The sequence below is a fragment of the Cnephaeus nilssonii genome, assembly GCF_951640355.1.
Source record: "Cnephaeus nilssonii genome assembly, chromosome: 9".
NCBI lineage: Eukaryota > Metazoa > Chordata > Mammalia > Chiroptera > Vespertilionidae > Cnephaeus > Cnephaeus nilssonii.
In genome coordinates, this window is record NC_137080.1 from 93,946,651 (window position 1) to 93,968,831 (window position 22,181).

At 47.7% G+C, this 22,181-nt stretch overlaps 2 protein-coding genes and 1 pseudogene across 6 annotated transcripts; 2 read left to right on the forward strand and 1 right to left on the reverse strand.

Annotated features, from left to right (window-relative positions):
• Positions 1 to 1,220: 1,220 nt before the first annotated feature.
• LOC307105765 (rRNA-processing protein FCF1 homolog) lies at positions 1,221 to 1,774 on the reverse strand (annotated as a pseudogene). Its single transcript has one exon. The product of its transcript is annotated as an rRNA-processing protein FCF1 homolog (transcript).
• An 11,278-nt stretch (positions 1,775 to 13,052) lies between these two features.
• On the forward strand, positions 13,053 to 13,295 carry SMIM40 (small integral membrane protein 40; the record flags this gene model as incomplete). The annotated part of the gene is made up of 1 exon (XM_079780124.1): positions 13,053 to 13,295. The coding sequence occupies one exon, from the start codon at positions 13,053 to 13,055 to the stop codon at positions 13,293 to 13,295; it is 243 nt and encodes an 80-aa protein (XP_079636250.1).
• A 3,183-nt stretch (positions 13,296 to 16,478) lies between these two features.
• On the forward strand, positions 16,479 to 21,795 carry DAXX (death domain associated protein). Of its 4 annotated transcripts, none has more exons than XM_079780091.1 (8): positions 16,479 to 16,625; positions 17,504 to 17,762; positions 17,912 to 18,743; positions 18,868 to 19,082; positions 20,192 to 20,402; positions 20,531 to 20,993; positions 21,139 to 21,361; positions 21,566 to 21,795. In XM_079780091.1, exons 2-8 carry the CDS (start codon positions 17,553 to 17,555, stop codon positions 21,623 to 21,625), a joined length of 2,214 nt encoding a protein of 737 aa, XP_079636217.1. In that variant the 5' UTR covers positions 16,479 to 16,625; positions 17,504 to 17,552; the 3' UTR covers positions 21,626 to 21,795. The 4 variants fall into 4 exon arrangements, with proteins under 4 accessions (XP_079636217.1, XP_079636218.1, XP_079636219.1 ...); XM_079780092.1 differs by having other exon boundaries at positions 16,488 to 16,679; XM_079780093.1 differs by having other exon boundaries at positions 16,488 to 16,625; positions 17,501 to 17,762.
• The last annotated feature ends 386 nt before the right edge of the window (positions 21,796 to 22,181 follow it).

A 22,181-nucleotide genomic window follows, 5' to 3' on the forward strand; every position in this document is an offset into this window, starting at 1 on the left:
TACTCCTTCCCAATCACTACCCACAAGGGTAATTCCCTCCCAATTCTAACATTAGAGATTAGGGTTGATTATTTTGCATTTAATATAAATGGATTCACACTGTATGTCATCTTTTGTGTCTGACTTTTCCGTGTCAAGGAGAATTATCCAGTTGTTGTGTGCTGTTGTAGTTTACCCACTCTCATTTCTGTAATATTTCTTTATGAGAATATACCCCAATTTATCCATTCTACTGTTAATTGCATCTGTGTAGTTTCCAGTCTAGAGCTGCTATGAATAGTGCTACTAAGAACACTTTAGTAAATTTTTTGGTAGACATTACATACATACTAGAGGCCCAGTGCATGAAATTCGTGCACGGGGGGAGGGGGTGTCCCTCAGCTCAGCATCACCTTCTTGCAGTCCAGGAGTCCTTGGGGGATGTCCAACTGCCATGGAGGCAGGAGAGGCTCCCACCACCTCCACTGTGCTTGCCAGCTGTGAGCCCAGCTTCTGGCTGAGCAGCGCTCCCCCTGTGGGAGCACACTGACCCCCGCGGGGCAGCTCCTGCATTGAATGTCTGCCCCCTGGTGGTCAATTTGCATATTAGCCTTTATTATATAGGATTTTTATTGGATATACATACCTAAAACTGGAATTGCTTGATCATAGGATAATGTAGGCTCAAATTTATGTATTGTCAGTCTGACTGACATGGTTCAGTGGTTGAGTGTCGACCAATGAACTAGGAGGTCATGGTTTGATTCCTGGTCAAGGGCACATACCCAGGTTGTAGTCTCGATCCCCAGTGTGGGGCATGCAGGAGGCAGCCGATCGATGATTCTCTCTCATCATTGATGTTTCTATCTTTCTCTCCCTCTCCCTTCCTCTCTGAAATCAATAAAAATATATATTTTAAAAAATTATGTACTGCCAGAAAATTGTCCAAAGTGGTTGTACCAATTTCCATTCCCATCATCCATGTATGAGAGCTCCAGTTCATCCACATTCTTGTCAACTTTTGCTATTTTTTTGTGAGCAATCATCTGATTTATAAAAATATGTAACAAAATCTTAAATGACACAAAATATCATTTTCAAAACACCAATAAGTGAGTGTATTTAACCATTCTCAGCTAATAACAGCAAGTGCGTGAGGGAGCAGTAACACATGTTGTAGCATGTTTAATAAACGTGCAACAGAGAAAGTTGGTTGAAGAAAAGCAGAGAAACTTTTTCTTTTAAGTATTAGAACCAAGGGGCTCCATAAACATCTGCATCCAGTCAGTGTTGCACCTGTGGTTAGACATGACATGATGGGAACTCCAGGGATCTTCCTGATTCTTTGTTTAAGGTCCCAGTCAACTGTGGCCACAATAGAACACTCGTGCTGAGTACTCTCTGTACTAAGCAGTCATCTGCACAGGTTCCTTTGTGTGCGCATGGTAATAGTTCAAATCTTGGATCCTTGGTGATCCTTAGAGCCACTCGATACTTCTGCCCCAATTTCTCAATTTCAGCCATTACACAGTCAGTTATACAAGGGATACATCTAGCATAGAGACATCCATCATTGCTTGCACTAAGTCCAGTTTGGCCTTATTGGAAAAGCTGACAAAGTTGGTATCCAGCAGGATGTGGTAAGGTGCCGTGTGATATTGGAAGAATATGCAGGAGGGGTGAGGGGGACTTCTCTTTCTTTGAGTGCACTAGGATCTCTCTTTTCTTTCTCTTTAGGTTTTAATCTATCCTTTTCTTTAAGCCTCTGATCTCTAAGACTAAACATTCACTTCATGGTGACATACTGCCTTTTTTTTCTTTTGCTTCCCCATGTTCACACCGCACTCCTGTTTCTTCCACAATTTTGTTCTTGTTACCTTTTTCATTTCAGTCATTTTGGAGAGATGCAGTGTTATTGCGTTGGGTTTTTTTAAAAAATATATTTTTTTATTGATTTCAGAGAAGAAGGGAGAGGAGATAAAAACATCAATGATGAGAGAGAATCGTTGATTGGCTGCCTCCTGCACGCCCCCTACTGGAGACCGAGCCCACAACCCTGGCATGTGCCCTTGACTGGAATCAGGACCCTTCACTCCACAGGCCAATGCTCTATCCACTGAGCCAAACTGGCTAGGGCTGCATTGTGGTTTTAATTAAAATTTTTCTGATGACTAATGAAGTTGAATACTTTTTCATAGGTTTATTGGCCATTTGAATATCATCTTTCATGAACTGTCTCACAGAATCATTTGCTCATTTTTCCATTGTGTTTTCTTTCTTTAATTGATTTGTAGAAATTATTTACCTATTTTCATATTGGTCTTTTGTTGTCTATACATTTTGTGAATATTTTCCCCCACTCTATGGTTTACCTATTTTACTTTTGAACTATATTACACAGATAAAAGCAAGAATCAAAATATACACCCTCTACAATAAACACATCAAATATAAAAGCCATGTTTAAGTTAAAAGTAAAGGATGCAAGAAGACAAACTATGCGAACACTAATAAAAAGAAAGCAGAGGAGAGAACCAAGATAATGGCATAGGTAAACACCTGAACTTGCTGCTGAGCACAACACATAAAAACTACAACTATAAGACAAAATGAATATCATCCAGAACCACGGGAAGGCTGGCTGAGTGGAAATTCTACAACTAGAAGGAAACAGAAAAGCGCATTGAGTCCAGTAGGAGGTGCGGAGGTGTGGAAGTGTGGAGGTACAGAGGCGCGCACGAAAGGGGCTGACAACTGGGTACACTGTTGTCTTTTTCAATCGGGAGAGAGATACAAGCTCCCAACTGCTCTGAACTCCAGTTCCGGGCAAGACGTTGGAGACCCAGACTCATACCTCGTACGGAGAAAAACTGGACTGTCTGGCATGGAGCCGGAACATGAGGGCAGCTTTCTCACAGAGGTGCTTGCAGTGATCATTGTTCCTGCATGGTGCCTTGCGACACAGAGACCCAGAGGCCTCTTCGGAGTGGAGCTGACGAGCAGCCATTGCTGTTTGCTCCACCTTGGTGATTCCCAGAGACCCAGCCCCACCAATTTACAACCCCACCCAAGCTGTGCGCAGAGGCTTTTGCATATGAATGGCCGGGCCTTTTGCAATCTAACAAACTGCAGCTGGGTCAGAGAGCCCCAGAGGTTCCAAAAGAAGATCCAAGGCTCCACAGCAGCTTGCATTGCTTCACAGCTGGGCCTCATCTGGGTACCTCCAAACCCCAAATAAAGAGGAGGAATCTGCAGATCTTTCTGTAGCTCCTGCTAGGTGGCCTCAGGCAGTGGCTGACCTTGCACCTCCTTGGAGATTCAAGAGCCAGTGTACACAATGGTCAGAGTGAGACCATCCAGATTACAACTCTTCACATCCATAAGAGACACACTCAGGGGGCAGACTCAGTGAGCACCAAAGCCCCACTGAAGCAAGTCCTGCCCCATAAGGGTGTCTCCAGCACAGAAGTTTTCCCATCACAGACACAGCTGATCCTCACAGCCAATTGGCCTGGAGGTCAATTCCTCCCAGTGACACCAACAGCAATCAAGGCTTAACTACAATACTGGGCACACAGCCCACAAAGGGGTGCACCAAGAGTGTCCACCTCAGGTAACTGGGGAGGCTGAGCCACTGGGCCCTATAGGACACCTAGCACACAGGGCGACTCTGTCAACACAGGGAATCAGCCAAAATGCGGAGACAAAGAAACAGGTCACAAACGAAAGAAATGGAGGAAAGCAAACTACTGGATATAGAGTTCAAAACCATGGTTATAAGGTTACTCAAGAATCTTCTAGAAATCTCCAAGAAATATAGTGATACCTTCAAGGATATGAAAAAGGACCAATTAGAAATTAAGCATACACTGACTGAAATAAAGAATAATATACAGAGATCCCACAGCAGACTAGAGGATCCCAAGAACCAAGTCAAAGATTTGAAATACAAAGAAGCAAAAAACACCCAACTGGAAAAGCAAAAAGAAAAAAGAACCCAAAAATATGAAGATAGTTCCAGGAGCCTCTGGGACAACTTCAAGCATACCAACATCCGAATTATAAGGGTGCCAGAAGAAGAGAGAGAGCAAGATATTGAAAACCTATTTGAAGAAATAATGACAGAAAACTTCCCCCACCTGGTGAAGGAAATAGACTTACAAGTCCAGGAAGCGAGGAGAATCCCAAACAAAAGGAATCCAAAGAGGACCACACCAAGAAAACATCATAATTAAAATGCCAAGAACAAAAGACAAAGAGAGAATATTAAAAGCAGCAAGAGAAAAACAGTTAGTTACCTACAAGGGAGTACTCATATGACTGTCAGCTGATTTCTCAACAGAAACTATGCAGGCCAAACAGGAGTGGCAAGAAATATTCAAAGTGATAAATAGCAAGAACCTACAACCAAGATTACTCTACCCAGCAAAGCTATCATTCAGAATTGAAGGGCAGATAAAGAGCTTCACAGATAAAAAAAAGCAAAAGGAGTTCATCACCACCAAACCAGTATTATATGAAATGCTGAAGGGTATTCTTTAAGAAGATAAAGAAGAAGAAAAAGGTAAAGATAAAAATTATGAACAACAAAGTGACAACAAATACATATCTATCAACAAGTGAATCTAAAAATCAAGTGAATAAAAAGTCTAATGAACAGAATAAACTGGTGAATATAATAGAATCAGGGACATAGAAAGAGAGTGGACTGACAATTCTCCAGGGGAAGGGGGTGTGGGGGGGTGCAGGAAGAGACTGGACAAAAATCGTACACCTATGGACGAGGACAGTGGTAGGGGGTAAGGGCAGGGAGTGTGGTGGGAACCGGGTGGAGGGGAGCTATGGGGAGGGGAGGAAAGAGGAACAACTATAATAAGCTGAACAATAACGATTTATTTTTAAAAAAAAAGAAAGAAAAGAAAGCAGAGGAGCTATGTTAATATCTGACAAATTAGACTTGACAATAAGGAATATTACCAGGGATAAAGAGGGACATAATGATAAAGGAATCAACTCAACTCATGGCCCTAGCCGGTTTGGCTCAGTGGATAGAGAGTCGGCCTGCGGACCCAGGGGTCCCAGGTTTGATTCCCATCAAGGCCATGTACCTTGGTTGAAGGCTCCTCCCCTGCCCAGGCCTTGGTCTGGGCGCGGGCAGGAGACAACCAATTGATGTGTTTCTCTCACATTGATGTTTCTCTCTGTCTTTCCCTCTCTCTTCCAATCTACCTAAAATCAATGGAAAAGTATCCTCAGATGAGGATTAAAACAAACAGAAGAAATCAACTCAGGAAGAAGGTATAATAGTCCTGAATATTCTTGCATCGAACACAGTTCAAAAATACATATAACAAAACTTACAGAACGAAAAGGCAAAATAGGTAAATTCACAATTATCATTTAGAGATCTCAACATTCGTGTCCCAGTAATTGATAAAAACAAGTGTATAGAAAATCAACAAAGATATAAAGACTTGATCACACTGTCAACAAATTTGACCTAATTGACATTATAGAACATTCCACCCAACAACAGAAGACCAACATTCCTTTTTTTTAAAATTTATTAATTTTAGAGAGGAAGAGAGAGGGGGTGGGGGGAGAGAGAGAGAGAGGAATGTGTTGTTCCACTTATTCACGCATTCATTAATTGCTTCTTGTATGTGCCCTGACCAAGGATCGAACCTGCAACATTTGTGCATTGGGATGATACTCTAACCAACTGGGCTACCCGGCCAGAGGAGACCAACATTCTTTTCAAGGATATATGGAACATTCATCAGACCAGACCGTGTGGCTCAGTGGTCGAGTGTCGACCTATGAACCAGAAGGTCACAGTTCGATTTCCAGTTGGGGAACATGCCCTGGTTGTGGGCTCATTTCCAGTAGGGGGCATGCAGGAGGCAGCCGATTAATGATTCTCTCATCATTGATGTTTATCTCTTCCTTTCCGTTCCTCTCTGAAATCAATAAATATATATATATATATTTTATTTTATTTTATTAATAAAAATATATTTTAAAAAAAGATAGATCAGGTGGCAGAGCTGGAATAAATGGAACTAGGAAAAAAAAAAGATAGATCATATTCTGGGCCATAAAACAAGCCTCAACAAATTTAAAATAATTGAAATCATCAAAAGTGTGTTCTCTAGCCACAACTAAATATAATTAGAAAACAATAACAGAACGAGATCTGAAATATCTCCCAAATATTTGCAAATTAAACAACACACTTCTAAATAACACAGGGTTGAAGAGGAAGTCACAAGGGAAATTAGAAAATACTTTTAATTGAATAAAAATAAAAACACCACATATCAAAATTTGTGGGACGCAGCCCCGGCCGCTGTGGCTTGGTTGGCTGGGCATTGTTCTGTGCACCGAAAGGTTGCTGGTTCTATTCTTGGTCGAGGCACATGTCTGGGTTACGACTGTATCCCTGGCAGGGGTCATGCAGGAGGCAGTCCATAGATGTTTCTCTCTCATCCATGTTTTTCTCGTTCCCTTCCTCTCTCTCTAAAAATCAATTTTAAAAATATTTGAAGTCCAGCCGGTGTGGCTCAGTGGTTGAGTGTTGATCCCTGCAAAGTTGCTGTTTCTCTCTCACCCATGTTTCTAACTCTCCCCTTCTCTCTCTCTAAAATCAATAAAAACATATTTTCTAAAAAAATCTTTTTTTTTTTTAAATTGTGGAACACAGACAAAGCTGTGCTTAAATGAAAATTTAAACATTTAATTAGTGTTAACATAAAAACATTCAAACCTGTAAAGAATTTTTGTGAGTTTATTTGAACCAAACTGTCGACAATTACCGGGAGCAGAATCTCAAAGGATTTGGGATAGTGCTCCAGAGAATGGCGGGTTTTCCTCTATTTTTATATGTTGCAGTCAAAGGAGGAGACGTAGGTGGGTTACATGAAATCCATTGGTGATAGATTAGAGAGGAGGGAGAAAGCAAAGGGGGGGGGAACATAAACCTCTGAGATTAGATAAGGAGTAAAATGATAGATACATGCCTCTTTTATATAGGTGCGTACAGGTTAGTTAACAGTCAACAATTAACGTGATAACAATAACAATGAAGGAATCTGTGGTATCTGTCCTGGCACCCAGGGCATTTGGCTGTGCCCTGAGGGGTCCTGAAAAAAGGGAAGTTACCCTGACATTTCAATTATAGACAATAAGCTCAGTTAAGGTAAAGATTGACCTTGTCAGGGAAGATACCGGCCTAGGACATGACTACCCACCATAACTGCTTTTAGTTCAAGTTTAATTTTAGACCATCCTTTACTTCAGGTCTTTGAGTTTGCAAGACCGCCATGCAGGCCTTCCCTGAGCTTGACAGGTTAGCATGTGGCCTGTCCGTCCACACTAGAAAACAAGAAAAAACTTAAATCAGTAATCTCATCTTCAACCTTAAGAAATCAGAAAAAAAGAACAAATTAAATCCAAAGCAAACAAGGAAGGAAATAAGAAAGATTAGAGCAGAAAACTATGAAGTTCAGAACAAAAACTGTGGAGAAAAACCAGTGAAACCAAGAGCAGGTTCTTTAAAAAGACCATTAAAATAAATAAACCTCTAGACGGACACAATGAGAAAAATTGTGCCTTGGCGCTTCCCCTAGCTGCTCCCTCTGCCCGAGATGCCTGGACTGGTTCATTTTCCTGCCTCCGGACCCTTTCCGAGCCACTCTACCAATTAGCTCAATGTCTTCCTACTCTTTGTATCTTTCTCTCTCCCACTGTTCCACATCACTTACTGCAATCGGTCATTTTTTATGTCTGAAGCAATACATTGACTCTATGGACCTGTAGATTGTAATCGGCTAATAGCTTTCTCCTTCCCCCCTTCCCCTGAATCGGCCTATGGGCTAGTTCTTTGCTTGTCTCTCATGCCCGCAGGAAGGTCTCAGAGTGTTATCAGCAATCTCTGGTATAAAGAGTCCTCCAGAAAAGAATGAAAGTATTTACTTTAGCCCTGGCCAGCGTTGCTATTGGTTAGAGTGTCAGCCTGCGCACTGAGGGTCAAGGGTTCGATTCTTGGTCAAGGGCACATACTCCGGTTGCAGGTTCCATCCCAGCCCAGTTAAGGCGCATGCAGGAGGCAACTAATCAACGCGTCTCTCATCCATGTTTCTCTCTCCCTTTCTCTCCTTCCCTCCCTCCCTCCCTCCCTCTTTCCCTTCTTTCCTCCTTATCTCTCTAAAAATCAATGGAAAAAATATCCTCAGGTGAGGATTAACAGTAACAGCAAAATTTAGTTTAAGAAAGAAAATAAGTCCTCCAGTCCTGGCCAGGTGGCTCAGTTGGTTGCAGTGTGGTCCCGTGCACCAAAAGGATTCCCAGTCTGGGCACATACATAGATTTCATGTTCAACCCCTGGTCTGGGCGAGCAGGGGGCAGCCAATCTATGATTCTCTTGCATCATTGATGTTTCTATATCTCTCTCCCTTCCTCTCTGAAATACACACACACACACACACACACACACACACACACACACACACATACACACACATATATATATATTATTTTATTTTATTTTTTACTAGGGGCCCGGTGCATGAAATTCGTGCATGGGGGGGGGGTCTCCTCAGCCCAGCCTGCCACCTCTCACATACTGGGAGCCCTCAGGGGATGTCCTACTGACGGCTCCCATAGGGAGCGGGCCTAAGCTGTAGTCTGGCCTCCCTTTGTGGGAGACAACCGGGCTGATCAGGGAAAGGCACCAGCCCCATCACCCCGCTGCTGGAGCCACTGCCAGTCACCGAAGCTACCAAGGTGTTTTCATCAACACGGACTCCAGTCCCTTCACCAAGAAAAAATGACAACTTTCTTTAGGCATTTTCAAGATGTGTCTTTCATAGGATATGACATTTCTTTCTTTCTTTCTTTCTTTCTTTCTTTCTTTCTTTCTTTCTTTCTTTCTTTCTTTCTTTCTTTCTTTCTTTCTTTTATCCTCACCTGAGTATATGTTTCCATTGACTTTTAGAGAATGTGGAAGAGAAAGGGAAAGACAGAGAGAAACATCAAAGTGAGAGGAACACTTTGATTGGTTGCCTCCTGCATGAGCCCTGGGAAAGACAGAGAGAAACATCAGTGAGAGGAACACTTTGATTGGTTGCCTCCTGCATGAGCCCTGGCCTGGACCCCAGCCAGGGAGGAGCCTGCAACTTAGGTACATGCCCTTGATCAGAATCTAACCTGGACTCTGCGGTTGGCAAACCTAGGCATTATCCATTGAGCCAAACCGTGTAGGACAAGTTATGACATTTCTTAGCCTTCCAGCAGCGGACCTTAGTTTTTTTTCCCCAGGAGTGTGGTGGAAAAGGCCTAGACCACCTTTTTGGATTCTTATACCCAAGTTACTAAGAATATTACCAGTGGCATACAGGGAGCTTAGCCAATGAGCGGTCAGAAAAGGTGTTTCCTCTGTAGTTCACACCTATCTCCTCCAATCTCCAGCTCTGCCCCTGCCAAGGCTGAAAGCCTCTGTTTGAGGCTCGGGCCCTGGGCAGGGACCCCCAGCTGGCTCCGATCTTCCCCTCTGATCTTCGGCTCCAATCGCCCAGTTCAGACCATGGCCGCTCTCCGAGGCTGCAGCCATCTTGGTTGGGTGTATTTGCATATCGCTTCTGATTGGCTGGTGGGTGTGGCTTGTGAGTGTAGTGGAGTGATGATTTGCATATTACTCTTTTATTAGATAGGATTAAATGAGAGGCCCTGGCCTGGTGGCTCAATTGGTTAGAGTATCATTGAAATACAGCAAGGTTGCAGGTTCAATCCCCGGTCAGGGCACATACAAGAATCAACCAATGAATGCATAAATAGGTGGAACAACAAATTAATCTCTCTCTCTCACCCCCACTTCTTCCCTCTCTAAAATCAATTTTTAAAGAAGATAAAAATAAAAAGAGACGTGGTTGTCAAGACGTAGTTTTATGTATTGCTGGGAGTAAAGGAGACAGGGGATTCATATCCAAAGCTCTGCCTCCCACAAAGGAGACTTAGTCACAGCTTATATACACTATTTGGTCAATTACATGTTGATTTCTTCTTTGCAATTGGCTATACTTATCAGGCTGGGTTCCTGTCAAGGTTATTCTGTTTACAGCCGGTCTGCAAAATACTGTGCTACATTTTAACATTTAGCAAGAAGAGTGTTTAGTAAGAACGTCCAGACCTTGAGATCCTTGTCCTATCTAACACTTTTCTATTGCCCACTTGTCATTCTCCCAAGGTAGGGAAATGTAAAAACATCTGGGATGCCAAACCAAAGAACAATTTAAATTTTTTTTATTGATTTCAGAGAGGAAGGAAGAGGGAGAGATAGAAACATCAACGATGAGAGAGAATCATTGATCGGCTGCCTCTAATAATTGACTAATGAATCTTTTAGCAAGTCAAGAGGCTTCTAATTCTTTGCTCTAAACAAAATTAAAAGAGAATCTAATTGACTTGTTAGCTTGAATATCATTACAAATCATTTTAATGATGGATCATTATGTGATTTTTTGGCATATAATTCAGAAGGAATTCAAAGAAGTGTGTATCATTGCTGTAATAAAAGGATTTCCATTCCTATTTAAAGATTGTGTGTCTATGACTGAGCTGAAACAGAGCATACCAGCACAGCCCAGAGCAGACCAGCAAGGAGTAGAGCAGACCACTGAGGAGCAGAGCAGAGCTGTAGCTGGAGAGGGGCCGCCTGACCCCAGGACTGCCTCGCATCTGTCCTATTTTCAGAGCTGTGCTGTATCACAATTGAGTTATTTTGCAATGAAGAAAGTTTCCTTTTTCAAACTCCCCCACAAATATATATATATATATACTAGAAGCCCGTTGCATGAAGTTTCGTGCAATAGACCTTCCTTCACCTGGCTGCCGGCACCAGTTTTCCGCCAGCAGTAGTTTTCCTCTGGCCACCGGCCGATCGGAGCACCTCCCGCCAGCACGATTGGCCACCCCGAGAGGAACTCCGATCTGGAGGCGCTCCGATCGGCAGGTGGCCAGAGGAAAACTGCTGCTGGCAGAAAACTGGTGCTGGCAGCCACGCAATTGGCCACCCCGAGTTCCGCCACCTGCGCCTTCCACCGGCTCCATTGGTCCTCCCGCAGTGCCGGCCGTTGGGGCCCAATTGGCCACCCCAAGTCCCGCCCCCAGCCTGCCGCCGCCGGCCCAATCGTGTGCGTAGCGGAGTGATGGTTATTTGCATACTTCCCTTTTATTAGGTAGGATATAGATAGATAGATCTCAGAGAGGAAGGGAGAGAGATAGAAACATCAATGATGAGAATCATTGATCGGCTGCCTCCTGCAAACCCCACACCGGTGATCGAGCCCACGACCCAGAAATGTGCCATGACTGGGAATCGAACCATGACCTCCTGGTTCATAGGTTGATGTCCAACCACTGAGCCACACCAGCTGGGTGCACCTGTTTCTTTTAAATAAGAGCTATCTCAATTTAATGGCCTTTTTGTTTAATTAATTTAACAAAACTAATAATTATTAGTTTGGGCCCTGATCCAGCTTTTTTAGACTTATAATGTGAATTCCTTTGGCGGTAGGGATGATAATAAGAGTTGACTCTAAACAAAATTGGTTCTGGCTGGCTTGGCTCAGTAGTTAGAGCATCGACTTGTGGATCAAAGGGGCTTGGGTTTGATTCCTGGTCAAGAGCATGTACTTTGGTTACAGGTTCCCCAGCCCCTCCTTGTAGGGGCACATGTGGGAGGCAGCCAATTGATGTGTCTCTCTCACACTGATGTTTCTCCCCTCTTTTCCCTCCCTTCCATTCTCTCTAGAAATCAAAGGAAAAATATCTTCAAGTGAGGATTTAAAAAAAAATTGTTACATCCTTTGTATTATTTGGGGTCAACAAAATTTACCCAAGTTAACAAGGTCCTCCTATTAAGGTCAAAATAAAGTTTAGCTAAGAGACCCTAAAGGCTCCAGGTACGAAGTCCACTACCACACACACCTGTTCCTTGGCTGCCCACCCACCACCACCACTTATCCAGGAGCCCTAGGTCTCCACCGGGGCGTCAGTTCCCTCGTGAACCTTCAGGTCAGTGCCTGGGGAACAGAGTCCAGAAAAAGCCTTCCACCCTTGCTCTACGACAACCTCTTGAAGAACATTTTCCACCAGCAACTCAGATCGGGACCTCACTCTTCCTTATTATTGCCCCAACTGGTTAAATCCCAATCATACACTCTCGCCCTGCTGACCAATCAGGGTCTTTCTTTCCTCTTCTCCTTTTGTTATTTTTAATTAATTAATTTATTTTTATTTATAAACCTCACCTTGCGCTTCTGCAACTCTTGTTCCCACCAGCCTCAGTAAGAGAGTCCCACCCTGCCTGGCCGGTGTGGCTCAGTTGGTTGAGCATCCTCCCATGCACCAAGAGGTCACCAGTTTGATTCCGGGTTAGGGCACATACCTCGGTTGGGGGCATGCAGGAGGCAGCTGATTGATGTTTCTCACTCTCATAGATGTTTCTCTCTCTCTCATAGATGTTTCTCTCTCTCTCCCTCTCCCTTGCTCTCACTCTCTAAAAATCAATAAAAACACATTTTTTTTTAAAAGAGAGGGAGTCCCACCCAGGTGTGCTCTCCCCCCAGGAGCATGCCTGCACCTTGCCCTCCCCTTCTTCTTCCCCCACAGGCGCGCATCTCCTAAACTCTAAGGGTCCCCAAAGGACTTGCAACCAGGGGAGCAATGGGCAGAGCAGCTCATCCTAGAACCTGTATCCAAGGCCCCCTTTCTCTGACTTCCCAGTGAGTCAGAGCAGCCCGCCTCAGCTCATTTCTTTCCTACATTTGTAGAGCCAGAGCAGCCTGGCCGGCTCTCCTGCTGCTTCTTCTGTTCTTCTACCCTAAGCCCTTCCCTGTTTCACTGTCCCCAGTTCTCTCTCTCTCTCTCTCTCTCTCTCTCTCTCTCTCTCGAATTAAGGTCAAGCCAGGCAGGTGCAGGACCTGGAGCCACCACGCCCCTTAATCCTGGCCTTGCTGAGCAAGGCGTCCATCCCAGCCTCCCCGATCCAGCCAGCTGTCAGGCTGTAGGTTGGGATGGCAGAGGAGGAGGGTTATGTGGGTGAAGAGGATGTGTTCCTGGCTTTTGCCCAGGGACCTTCTCCTCCCAGGGGTCCCCTACGTCAGGCCTTGGACAAGGCCTTCTTTATATTCCTGGCCCTCTTTCTGACACTACTGATGCTGGAGGCTCTTTATAAGCTCCTGTGGCCGCTGCCATGGGCAACATTTGGGGAATGGCTTCTGGGAACACCTCAGAAGGAGGAAGAGCTGGAATTGTGACCACCTTTTCTATAAACATCCTCTTACCCTGGCAAGGAGGTGAGAGGGGAGATGGGGGGAGGTGGGACTGTTGGGAACTGTGGAGGGGACACTTGGATAGTTTAGAGCAGCTGTCTAAAATTTCTGCACCTATACTCCAGGAAACAATTTTTTAGAAGTTTGTACTTTTCACATATTTTTAAGTAAGCATCTAAATTTTTTCATCATTAATTGAAATTATTTCAAGGATGTAATTCCTGGCATATTGAAAATATTCACATTTTAGCCTTAGCTATTTTTGCTCAGTGGTTAGAGCATTGGCCCTCAGACTGAGGGTCTCTGGTTCCATTCTGGTCAAGGGCACATACCTGGGTTGCAGGATGGAGCATGTGCGGGATGCAACCAATCGATGTGTCTCTCTCACATCGATGTTTCTCTCTTTCTGTCTACCTCCCTCCCTCCTTCCCTCCTTTCTACTCTCACTTAAAAAATCAATGGGGGATGCCAAAACCGGTTTGGCTCAGTGGATAGAGCGTCGGCCTTCGGACTGAAGGGTCCCAGGTTCGATTCCGGTCAAGGGCATGTACCTTGGTTGCGGGCACATCCCCAGTGGGGGGAGTGCAGGAGGCAGCTGATCGATGTTTCTCTCTCATCGATGTTTCTAGCTCTCTATCCCTCTCCCTTCTTCTCTGTAAAAAATCAATAAAATATATTTAAAAAAAAAAAATCAATGGGGGAAAAATATCCTCCGGTGAGGATTAACAACAAAAAGAAAATATTCACATCTATATTAATAAAAGGGTAATATGCTAATTAGACCAGATATACCTGACGTATTCTGTACGTCCTTCTCCTGACAAAGCCAGGGCCCAGGCAAAGTCGCCCAGGGTCCTGGGTGCCTTCGGCCAGCCAGAGGAGGCAAGTCTGGGTCCCGGGTGTGGGGGCTGAGGCAGAGGCAGTTAGGGGTGATCAGGCTGGCGGGTGAGCAGTTATGGGCGATCAGGCAGGCAGGCAGAGGCGGTTAGGGGGTGATCAGGCAGGCAGGTAGGCGAGCAATTAGGAGCCAGTGGTCCTGAATTGCGAGAGGGATGTCCCACTGCCATTTTAGGCCCGATCCCATAGGGATCCCGAGAGGGTGCAGGAGGGGCTGAGGGATTTCCCCCCCACCCTCCCTCCGTGCATGAATTTTGTGCACCGGGCCTCTAGTTTTTAAATAAGACAGTTAAATCATCCTTTTGAATGTCCAGAGGAATTGAAATATCAGAATTGAAACATTAAAATACATAAGGCCATAGCTGGTTTGGCTCAGTGGATAGAGCATTGGGCTGCGGACTGAAGGGTCCCAGGTTTGCCTCCCAGTCAGGACACATGTTGTGGGCTTGATCTCCAGTGTGGAGTGTGCAGGAGGCCGCCAATCAGTGATTCTCTCTCATCACTTATGTTTCTATCTCTCTCTCCCTCTCCCTTCCTCTCTGAAATCAATAAAACAAAAAAGCATATGACTTAAAAAAAATAAGTATGCTCTATACAATTGGGAATCATTATTTTTCTTCTTTTTCTCCTTGAACTCCTACTACCATTCCACTTCTCCAGAGACAACTTTATGCTTTTATACTTGAAAGTCTCTGATGAAAAATATTTTTCTTTCTTGTGACCAAAATTCTAGTTTAAAAAAATTTTCTTCAGGGTTACTATTACAACTGTAATGACAGCAGAACTGATCAAATAGCATGAAGATTGTACACAATTTTATCATTGTTAAAATTTTTAAAATACATTTTTAATGAGTAGATGCGGTGGTGTTTATGGTGCCTACGTATCTGTTTATTTAAGACAAGGTAAGATTATCTCCAAGTGATTTCATGGTTGAGAACTGCACTTTTTTTAAGAGCGAGAAAGTCTATTGTAAAAGGGAAAAGGAAGGAAAAGAGCCTCTACTGCAGGCATTTACTCAGGAAGACTAATTTGGGGAAAGCTGAGGATCTGAAAATTAAATTCCTTCCGTCTCCCAGGTCCTCGAGCTGTTTGGAGAGAGCTCCTTTTCCTCAATTCGAAGCCGGCAGGCTCAGCTGCCTGGGAGGAGGGCGTGGAGTCCTTCAGTGGCAGGGCGGGCCGCGGTTCGGACGGCTGGAACTCGGCGGGCAGTGACAGGATGCTCACCTCCCGGAGTGCCGGCGGCGGGCACCGCAGCGCCGGGCCGCGCCAGCCTTTCCGGTCGCCCCAGGACCTCCCTCACCTTTGCACCCGACCTTGCCCCCGAGTCCCGGCCGCCTCCCTAAAAGTGGGCGCGGTGGATGCGGTGAGGCGGGCATCCTTGTTGGCTTCTCTCTTCGTTCTGTCCTCAGCTCTCCGAGGGAAAGGAGACGAGGCCGGAGACCCGAGGTCCCTTCCGAGGCTCCTTTCGTCCGCGGCCTCCGGCGGCAGTTCGCCCAGATCCTCCTCGAAGCGCCGCCCGGGTCGCCAGGCCCAGGCCCCGGAGCTCCTGCGCCACGCGCGGCGGCCGGGTCCTCACCGCCCGCGCCTGAGAGACCCCTCCGGAAACGCGCGGAGGAACACCTGCGTCCCGCTGACTGGGCTGCTCATTCGTCCTGTGTGGAGCTTGGAAAGCAAATCAACAGTAATAACAGCAACGCGCTGTTGTGACGGTTGTGTGCACGTGCGTTGCTTTCGGGATTGGGAGACGAAGACGCAGCCGGGGGCGCGCAGCCCGTGGACGGGGAGGGTAGGCGCCGTCGATGCACCCGTGGGAGCAGGCACCTGGCAGGGAGGAAAGCAGGCCGGGGGGGCTCCACAATAGCCCCTCGGAAGGAAAAGGTCTATTTCCCTCCTGGGAGACCCCCGCCTCCGGTGCACCTGGCGCAGCCTTGGGGGCCCAATTCCCTAGCTGCCCCGTCCCGCCGCCCCGCCCCTACTTGGAAAGGTGGCTCCGCCCTTCCGGCACGCGACTCGCTGGCGGTTGGTCCGCCGCAGGAAGTTTCCGATTGGCCGAGTCTCAGAGGCGCTGGGTAAAGAGAGCTCCGCTGGCGGCGCTCTGGAGTCGGGACGAGTCAAAGCCGTACGACAAAATGGCGGCCCCCAGTTGCTGAGGGACGCGCGGCGGCAATAAGCCCGCCCCTAAGGTCAAGCGGAAGACACGCCTCACACTGTGCTGGCGACACTGGAGGCGTTCGTGGGTCGGCTTACCGTCACTTCCGGCCACTGGGTTCCGTACGACAATATGGCCGCGCTCGGGTGCCTGAAGGGGGAAACTGCGACTTCCGGTCCAGAATAGGGCCTGCGGTGGGAGGGGGAAGGAACCATGCGAGCTTCTGATATCCGCGCTGAGGGTCGCCCTGAGAGGCCGTTTCTGAGGTGCGGGCCGGACGGTGCGGGGTCGAAGGCGGGAGCGGTACTGTCGAGGGAGAGGTACTGGGGGAGTCCCGGGCGCTAAGTCTGTGGGGCCAGCGGTGGTACTCTCCCTCCTACCCCTGAAGGGGAGTAGGGCGGGCGGGGGCTGAACTGGGGGAGGGGGCTTGGCGGGAAGCTCATCTGGGGGAAGGAGCCAGACCTAGGGTTGGGATCCGAGAGGAATCGGGACAACCCAGTGAGGGGCTCACAGTCGGTTACCGGTCGCAGAGAGAATGGGGAAGATTAGGGTGGGGTGAGAGGGAGGGGACTTGAGGTGAGATACGACCAACCTGACTCCCCGGTTTGAGACCCATCAGGGGTGGAATATGGAGATAATTCGGAAAGGGGAATGTGTTGTTGGGAGGGAATCTGCTTTGATTGAGAGAGTCTATGAGTTGGGGTGATCCTTCAGGTTGGGGCGAAGGTGTGAATTTGACATGTTTGAGAGCAGAGGCGGGGAAACACGTGAGGCGGTGCTGACAGGGGGGCAGTTTTCGGATCTGTGCCAGAGGACGTCGGTGAAGCCGGGAGCGCAGTGCAGGAAGTGGCCCAGGGGTTGCGAGGAAAAATCAACTTGGCAACTAAGAGAAATACTGGGGAAACGCAACTGAAAGACCGGATGTGATATGAGGGGCGGAGCTGGGGGTGAGGACTTGAGGTTTCAGATGCATTGGGGCTCCCTACCACAGGGCCCCAAAACATAGTGCTAATCATTGCTGAGGAGAGGCAGTAAGGACATGTTGGGCGTTACTGAAACCCAAGAAGATGGGGAAATGTGTGAGATGAAGGGATGGGGCTCTGCTGGGGGAGGCTCTTTCTAAGGCCCCGTCCCCTTCCAGCAGGAATTACAAAATTCCCCACACTTCCTCCCTCCTGGGGAATTGATCCTCCATGGCCACCGATAACAGCATCATCGTGCTGGACGACGATGATGATGAAGACGAAGCCGCTGTGCAGCCAGGGCCCTCCCACCCACCCCCCAATCCGGCCTCACCCCCCCCAGAAGCCCCTGCCTCCTCTCAGCCCCATGGGGCTGGAGGGAACAGTAGTTCTGGCGGCAAGAAATGCTACAAGTTGGAGAATGAGAAGCTTTTTGAAGAGGTGAGCTTTGGGGGAGAAGATTCGTATCCTGGGGAGAGGGGTGGCCGCCTGGCTCTCCTGTCCTTTCTTCCCCACTAACCCTACCTGCCGTCTTTCTCTCAACCCCTCCCTTGTCTCTTTCCCCTCCCTTCTTCCCCTGAACCCTCCAGTTCCTTGAACTGTGTAAGGCGCAGACAGTGGACCATCCTGATGTGGTCCCGTTCCTCTGTAAACGGCAGCAGCGTGCCCACTCTCTGTTTCTGGCCTCAGCGGAGTTCTGCAACATCCTCTCTCGGGTCCTGTCTCGGGCCCGGAGCCGACCGGCTAAGCTCTATGTGTACATTAATGAGCTCTGCACTGTTCTCAAGGCTCACTCGGCCAAGAAAAAACTGAACATAGCCCCTGCTGCCACCACCTCTAGTGAGCCCTCTGGGAGTAACCCTCCTGCAGACCCCTCCTCAGACCCCACAAATGCCGAGACCACTGGCTCTGAGGCCCCAAGGACCCGTGGTTCCCGGCGGCAGATCCAGCGCTTGGAGCAACTGTTAGCACTCTATGTGGCAGAGATTCGACGGCTGCAGGAAAAGGAGTTGGATCTCAAAGAATTGGATGATCCAGATTCCACATACATGCAGGAGGCAAGGTTGAAGCGGAAGCTGATCCGTCTCTTTGGGCGGCTGTGTGAGCTGAAAGACTGCTCTTCACTGACAGGCCGAGTCATAGAGCAGCGCATTCCCTACCGTGGCACCCGCTACCCGGAGGTTAACAGGCGCATTGAGCGGCTCATCAACAAGCCAGGGCCTGATACCTTCCCTGACTATGGAGATGTGCTGCGGGCCGTGGAGAAGGCAGCTGTTCGGCACAGCCTTGGCCTCCCCCGACAGCAGGTCCAGCTCATGGCTCAAGATGCCTTTCGAGATGTGGGCGTCAGATTACAGGAGCGACGCCACCTTGATCTCATCTACAATTTTGGCTGTCACCTCACCGATGATTATAGGCCAGGTAGGGATTAGTGAGATGCCCATCAATTACCCTTAGATATCAGATCTGTGGTAGAGGGGGCATCTCTCTAGTCCCTTCTATTGGGTTTGGGCTGAATGCTCTGACTTTATATCTTCCCACACAGGCATTGACCCTGCTCTGTCAGACCCTGCCCTGGCCCGGCGCCTTAGGGAAAACCGGAGCTTGGCTATGAGCCGACTGGATGAAGTAATCTCCAAATATGCGATGATGCAAGACAAGAGTGAGGAGGGCGAAAGACAGAAGAGAAAAGCCCGGCTCCCCCAAACCACCTCTTCCCATTCTCCAGATCCCCCCAAAGCCTCCTTGGATTCTGGTGAGGTGTGGAAGGGGTACACCCTTTAGAGAAACCTTGTTCTTCCCCTGCACTGGCCAGCAGGAGTCTAGGGTGACTGATGGGGGAGTTTGCAGAAGGAACACAGACCCAGACCCTCTGGGGCAAGGGATTTCTTTTTTGTTGTTGTTAGTTCTCATCTGAGGATTTTTTTTTTAAAGATATTTTTATTGATTTCAGAAAGAAAGGGAGAGGGAGAGAGAGATAAAAACATCAATGATGAGAGAGAAACATTGATCAGCTGCCTCCTGCACGCCCCCTACTGGGGGTCAAGCCCCCAACCCGGGCATGTGCCCTGACTGGGAGTCAAACCATGATCTCCTGGTTCATAGGTTGATGTTCAGTTACTGAGCCACACTGGCTGGGCTGAGGATATTTTCTTTTTTTTAATATATTTTATTGATTTTTTTACAGAGAGGAAGGGAGAGGGATAGAGAGTTAGAAACATCGATGAGAGAGAAACATCAATCAGCTGCCTCCTGCACACCTCCCACTGGGGATGTGCCTGCAACCAAAGTACATGCCCTTGACCGGAATCGAACCTGGGACCTTTCAGTCCGAAGGCCAATGCTCTATCCACTGAGCCAAACCAGTTAGGGCTATTTTTAAAAAAAATATATATTTTATTGATTTTAGAGAGGAAGGGAGAGGGAGAGAGAGATAGAAACATCAATGATGAGAGAGAATCATTGATCGGCTGCCTCCTGCACGCCCCCCTCTGGGGATTGAGCCCGCAACCCAGGCATGTGCTCCTGGCCGGAATCGAACCTGGGATCCTTCAGTCCGAAGGCCAACGTTCTATCCATTGAGCCAAACCAGCTAGGGCGAGGATATTTTTTCCATTGCTCTTCAGAGAGTAGAGGAGAGGGAGGGAGGGGGAGAGAGAGAAAGTGATGTGAGAGACATATCCACTGGTTGCCTACCTCACGCCCCTGCTGGGGGAAGGGAAGGGTGAAGGGGAGAGTAGGTATGTGCCCTTGGTGCCCTTAACCAGGAATCGAACCTGTGACCCTTTAATGAGTCAGCTGGACATTCTAACCACTGAGACACACTGGTCAGGGAAGGGATTTCTTAGAGAAACTCCTTTGTCCCCCAGGGCCCTAGTGGAATGGCATCCCAGGAACACCCTACCTCTTCTAAGGCTGAGACAGATGATGAAGAAGATGAGGAAAGTGAGGAAGAGGAGGAGGAAGAGGAAGAGGAGGCAGAAGAAGAAGAGGAGGAGGAAGAAGAGGAGACTACAGATTCTGAAGAAGAGGGGGATCTGGAACCAATAATGGAAGGTCAGGAGGAGGAGGAAGAAGCAGGTATGTCAAGGAAAGTCTTTTCACGTGTCAATTCCTTGTGTTGGGCATGAACCACCTGTTTGAGACCCTTCTTGGCAGTGTTCTTCCCTAGTTCTCATGCTACCCCTCCCCTCTTTTCCTTTTTCCAGATAAGGATGGAGACCAGAGCCCCATGGGCCCACCACAGATCTCCACTGAAAAGGACCTGGAACCTAGCAAAGGGGTCAGCAGGTCTTCCGGGGAGCGGCAAAACAGAGGACTCACAGTGTTACCACCTTCGCTGCCAGAAGAGCCCCTGGCGCTCTCCAGTGCAGATGCAGGAAGCAGTGAAGACTGTCAGGAGGAGAAAGAGAGCCCTGTGTCTCAGGTCTTTGAGCTCGAGATTGAAGCCTTGACTGTGGATACCACCCCTTCCCCTGAGGAGGGGGACATTTCCTCTTCCAGGAAGCAATCAGAGGACCCCCTCACCACTGTTGTGGAGAATGGAGCAGCCATGGTCACCTCCACTTCCTTCAATGGAGGTGTCTCTCCTCATGCCTGGGGAGATTCTAGTCCCCCCTGCAAGAAACTTCGGAAGGAGAGGCAAACAGGAGCAGGACCTTTAGGAAACAGGTAACAACCAGGAGGAAGAAGAGGGGATCGAAGGAGGGATTGCAGGGGACTTTCTAAGAGGAGTATTGAGGAACTGAGTCTGCTGGGGAAGACTGACACTCTCCCTCCAGTCCCAGACTGCCTACACTTATGTTTGTGTCCCTAGCTATGTGGAAGGGCAAAGGGAAGTACATGAGAAGACTGGGAAGAAGATATGTACCCTGCCCAGCCCACCTTCCCCTTTGGCTTCCATGGCACCAGTTGCTGATTCCTCAACAAGAGTGGACTCTCCCAGCCATGGCCTGGTGACCAGCTCCCTCTGTAGCCCATCTCCAGCCCAGTTGTCCCTAACCCCCCAGTTACAACCCTCCCAGCCTAGCACTTACAAGGTAAGAGGGCGAGGCTGTTTTTCCTGACTTCATTCTCTTTCAGTGTCTGTTCACTTTAGGTGCACCATCTGAATATTGCACTCACCACATCCTCTGTCTTCCTTTTTCCTAACCCAGTTTTTAATCTTTAATAAGTCCTTCCTTATGTTTCTCCTCCCCCTATATTCCAGACCTCTCTGACTCTTGTGTCTCACTCGATTGCAGATGAGTGTGGCCACACAGTGCGACCCAGAGGAGATCATCGTGCTCTCAGACTCTGATTAGCTGCTTCCCCACCGTTCCCTGGCTCCAGAATGTTTGAGGATAGGATTTGGAAGCAGATGACTGAGGAAGGGATGGACTGAGCTAATCCCCTTTTGGTGGTGTTTCTTTAAAAAAAAACAAAACCAAAAAAAAAATTCTTGTTTTACAATAAACAATAAAGTTCTTTTCTTACTGCATCCCTGTCTTTGTCTTTCTGCTCTCACCAGTTGGCACCAGCTGTTCTCTAGCTCAGAGTTTGTTGGCCCCGGCCCCGGCCCCGGGGTAGCCTTGGATCTGTCCTTGCTAGCCCACCGTTAGCCCCGCTCTGCTGGAGTTTCACCTGGAAAAATGTGCTTGAGCTCTTTACTTTCCCACTTCGAGCGGTAGGAGTAAAAAGGCCAATCAGGGGCCCACTCAAGGTTACATGGCCAATCCAGGCCCGGAGGAAGGGGGCGGGGCTTCAGGGATACTAGGGCGTTTAGATCCCGAAAACACGCTACTGGCCACAGCTCCAAGGGAAGAGGCAGGCTTACAGAATTAAAGGAGAATGAGTGCTTCGGCCAAACAAAGTCCTGAG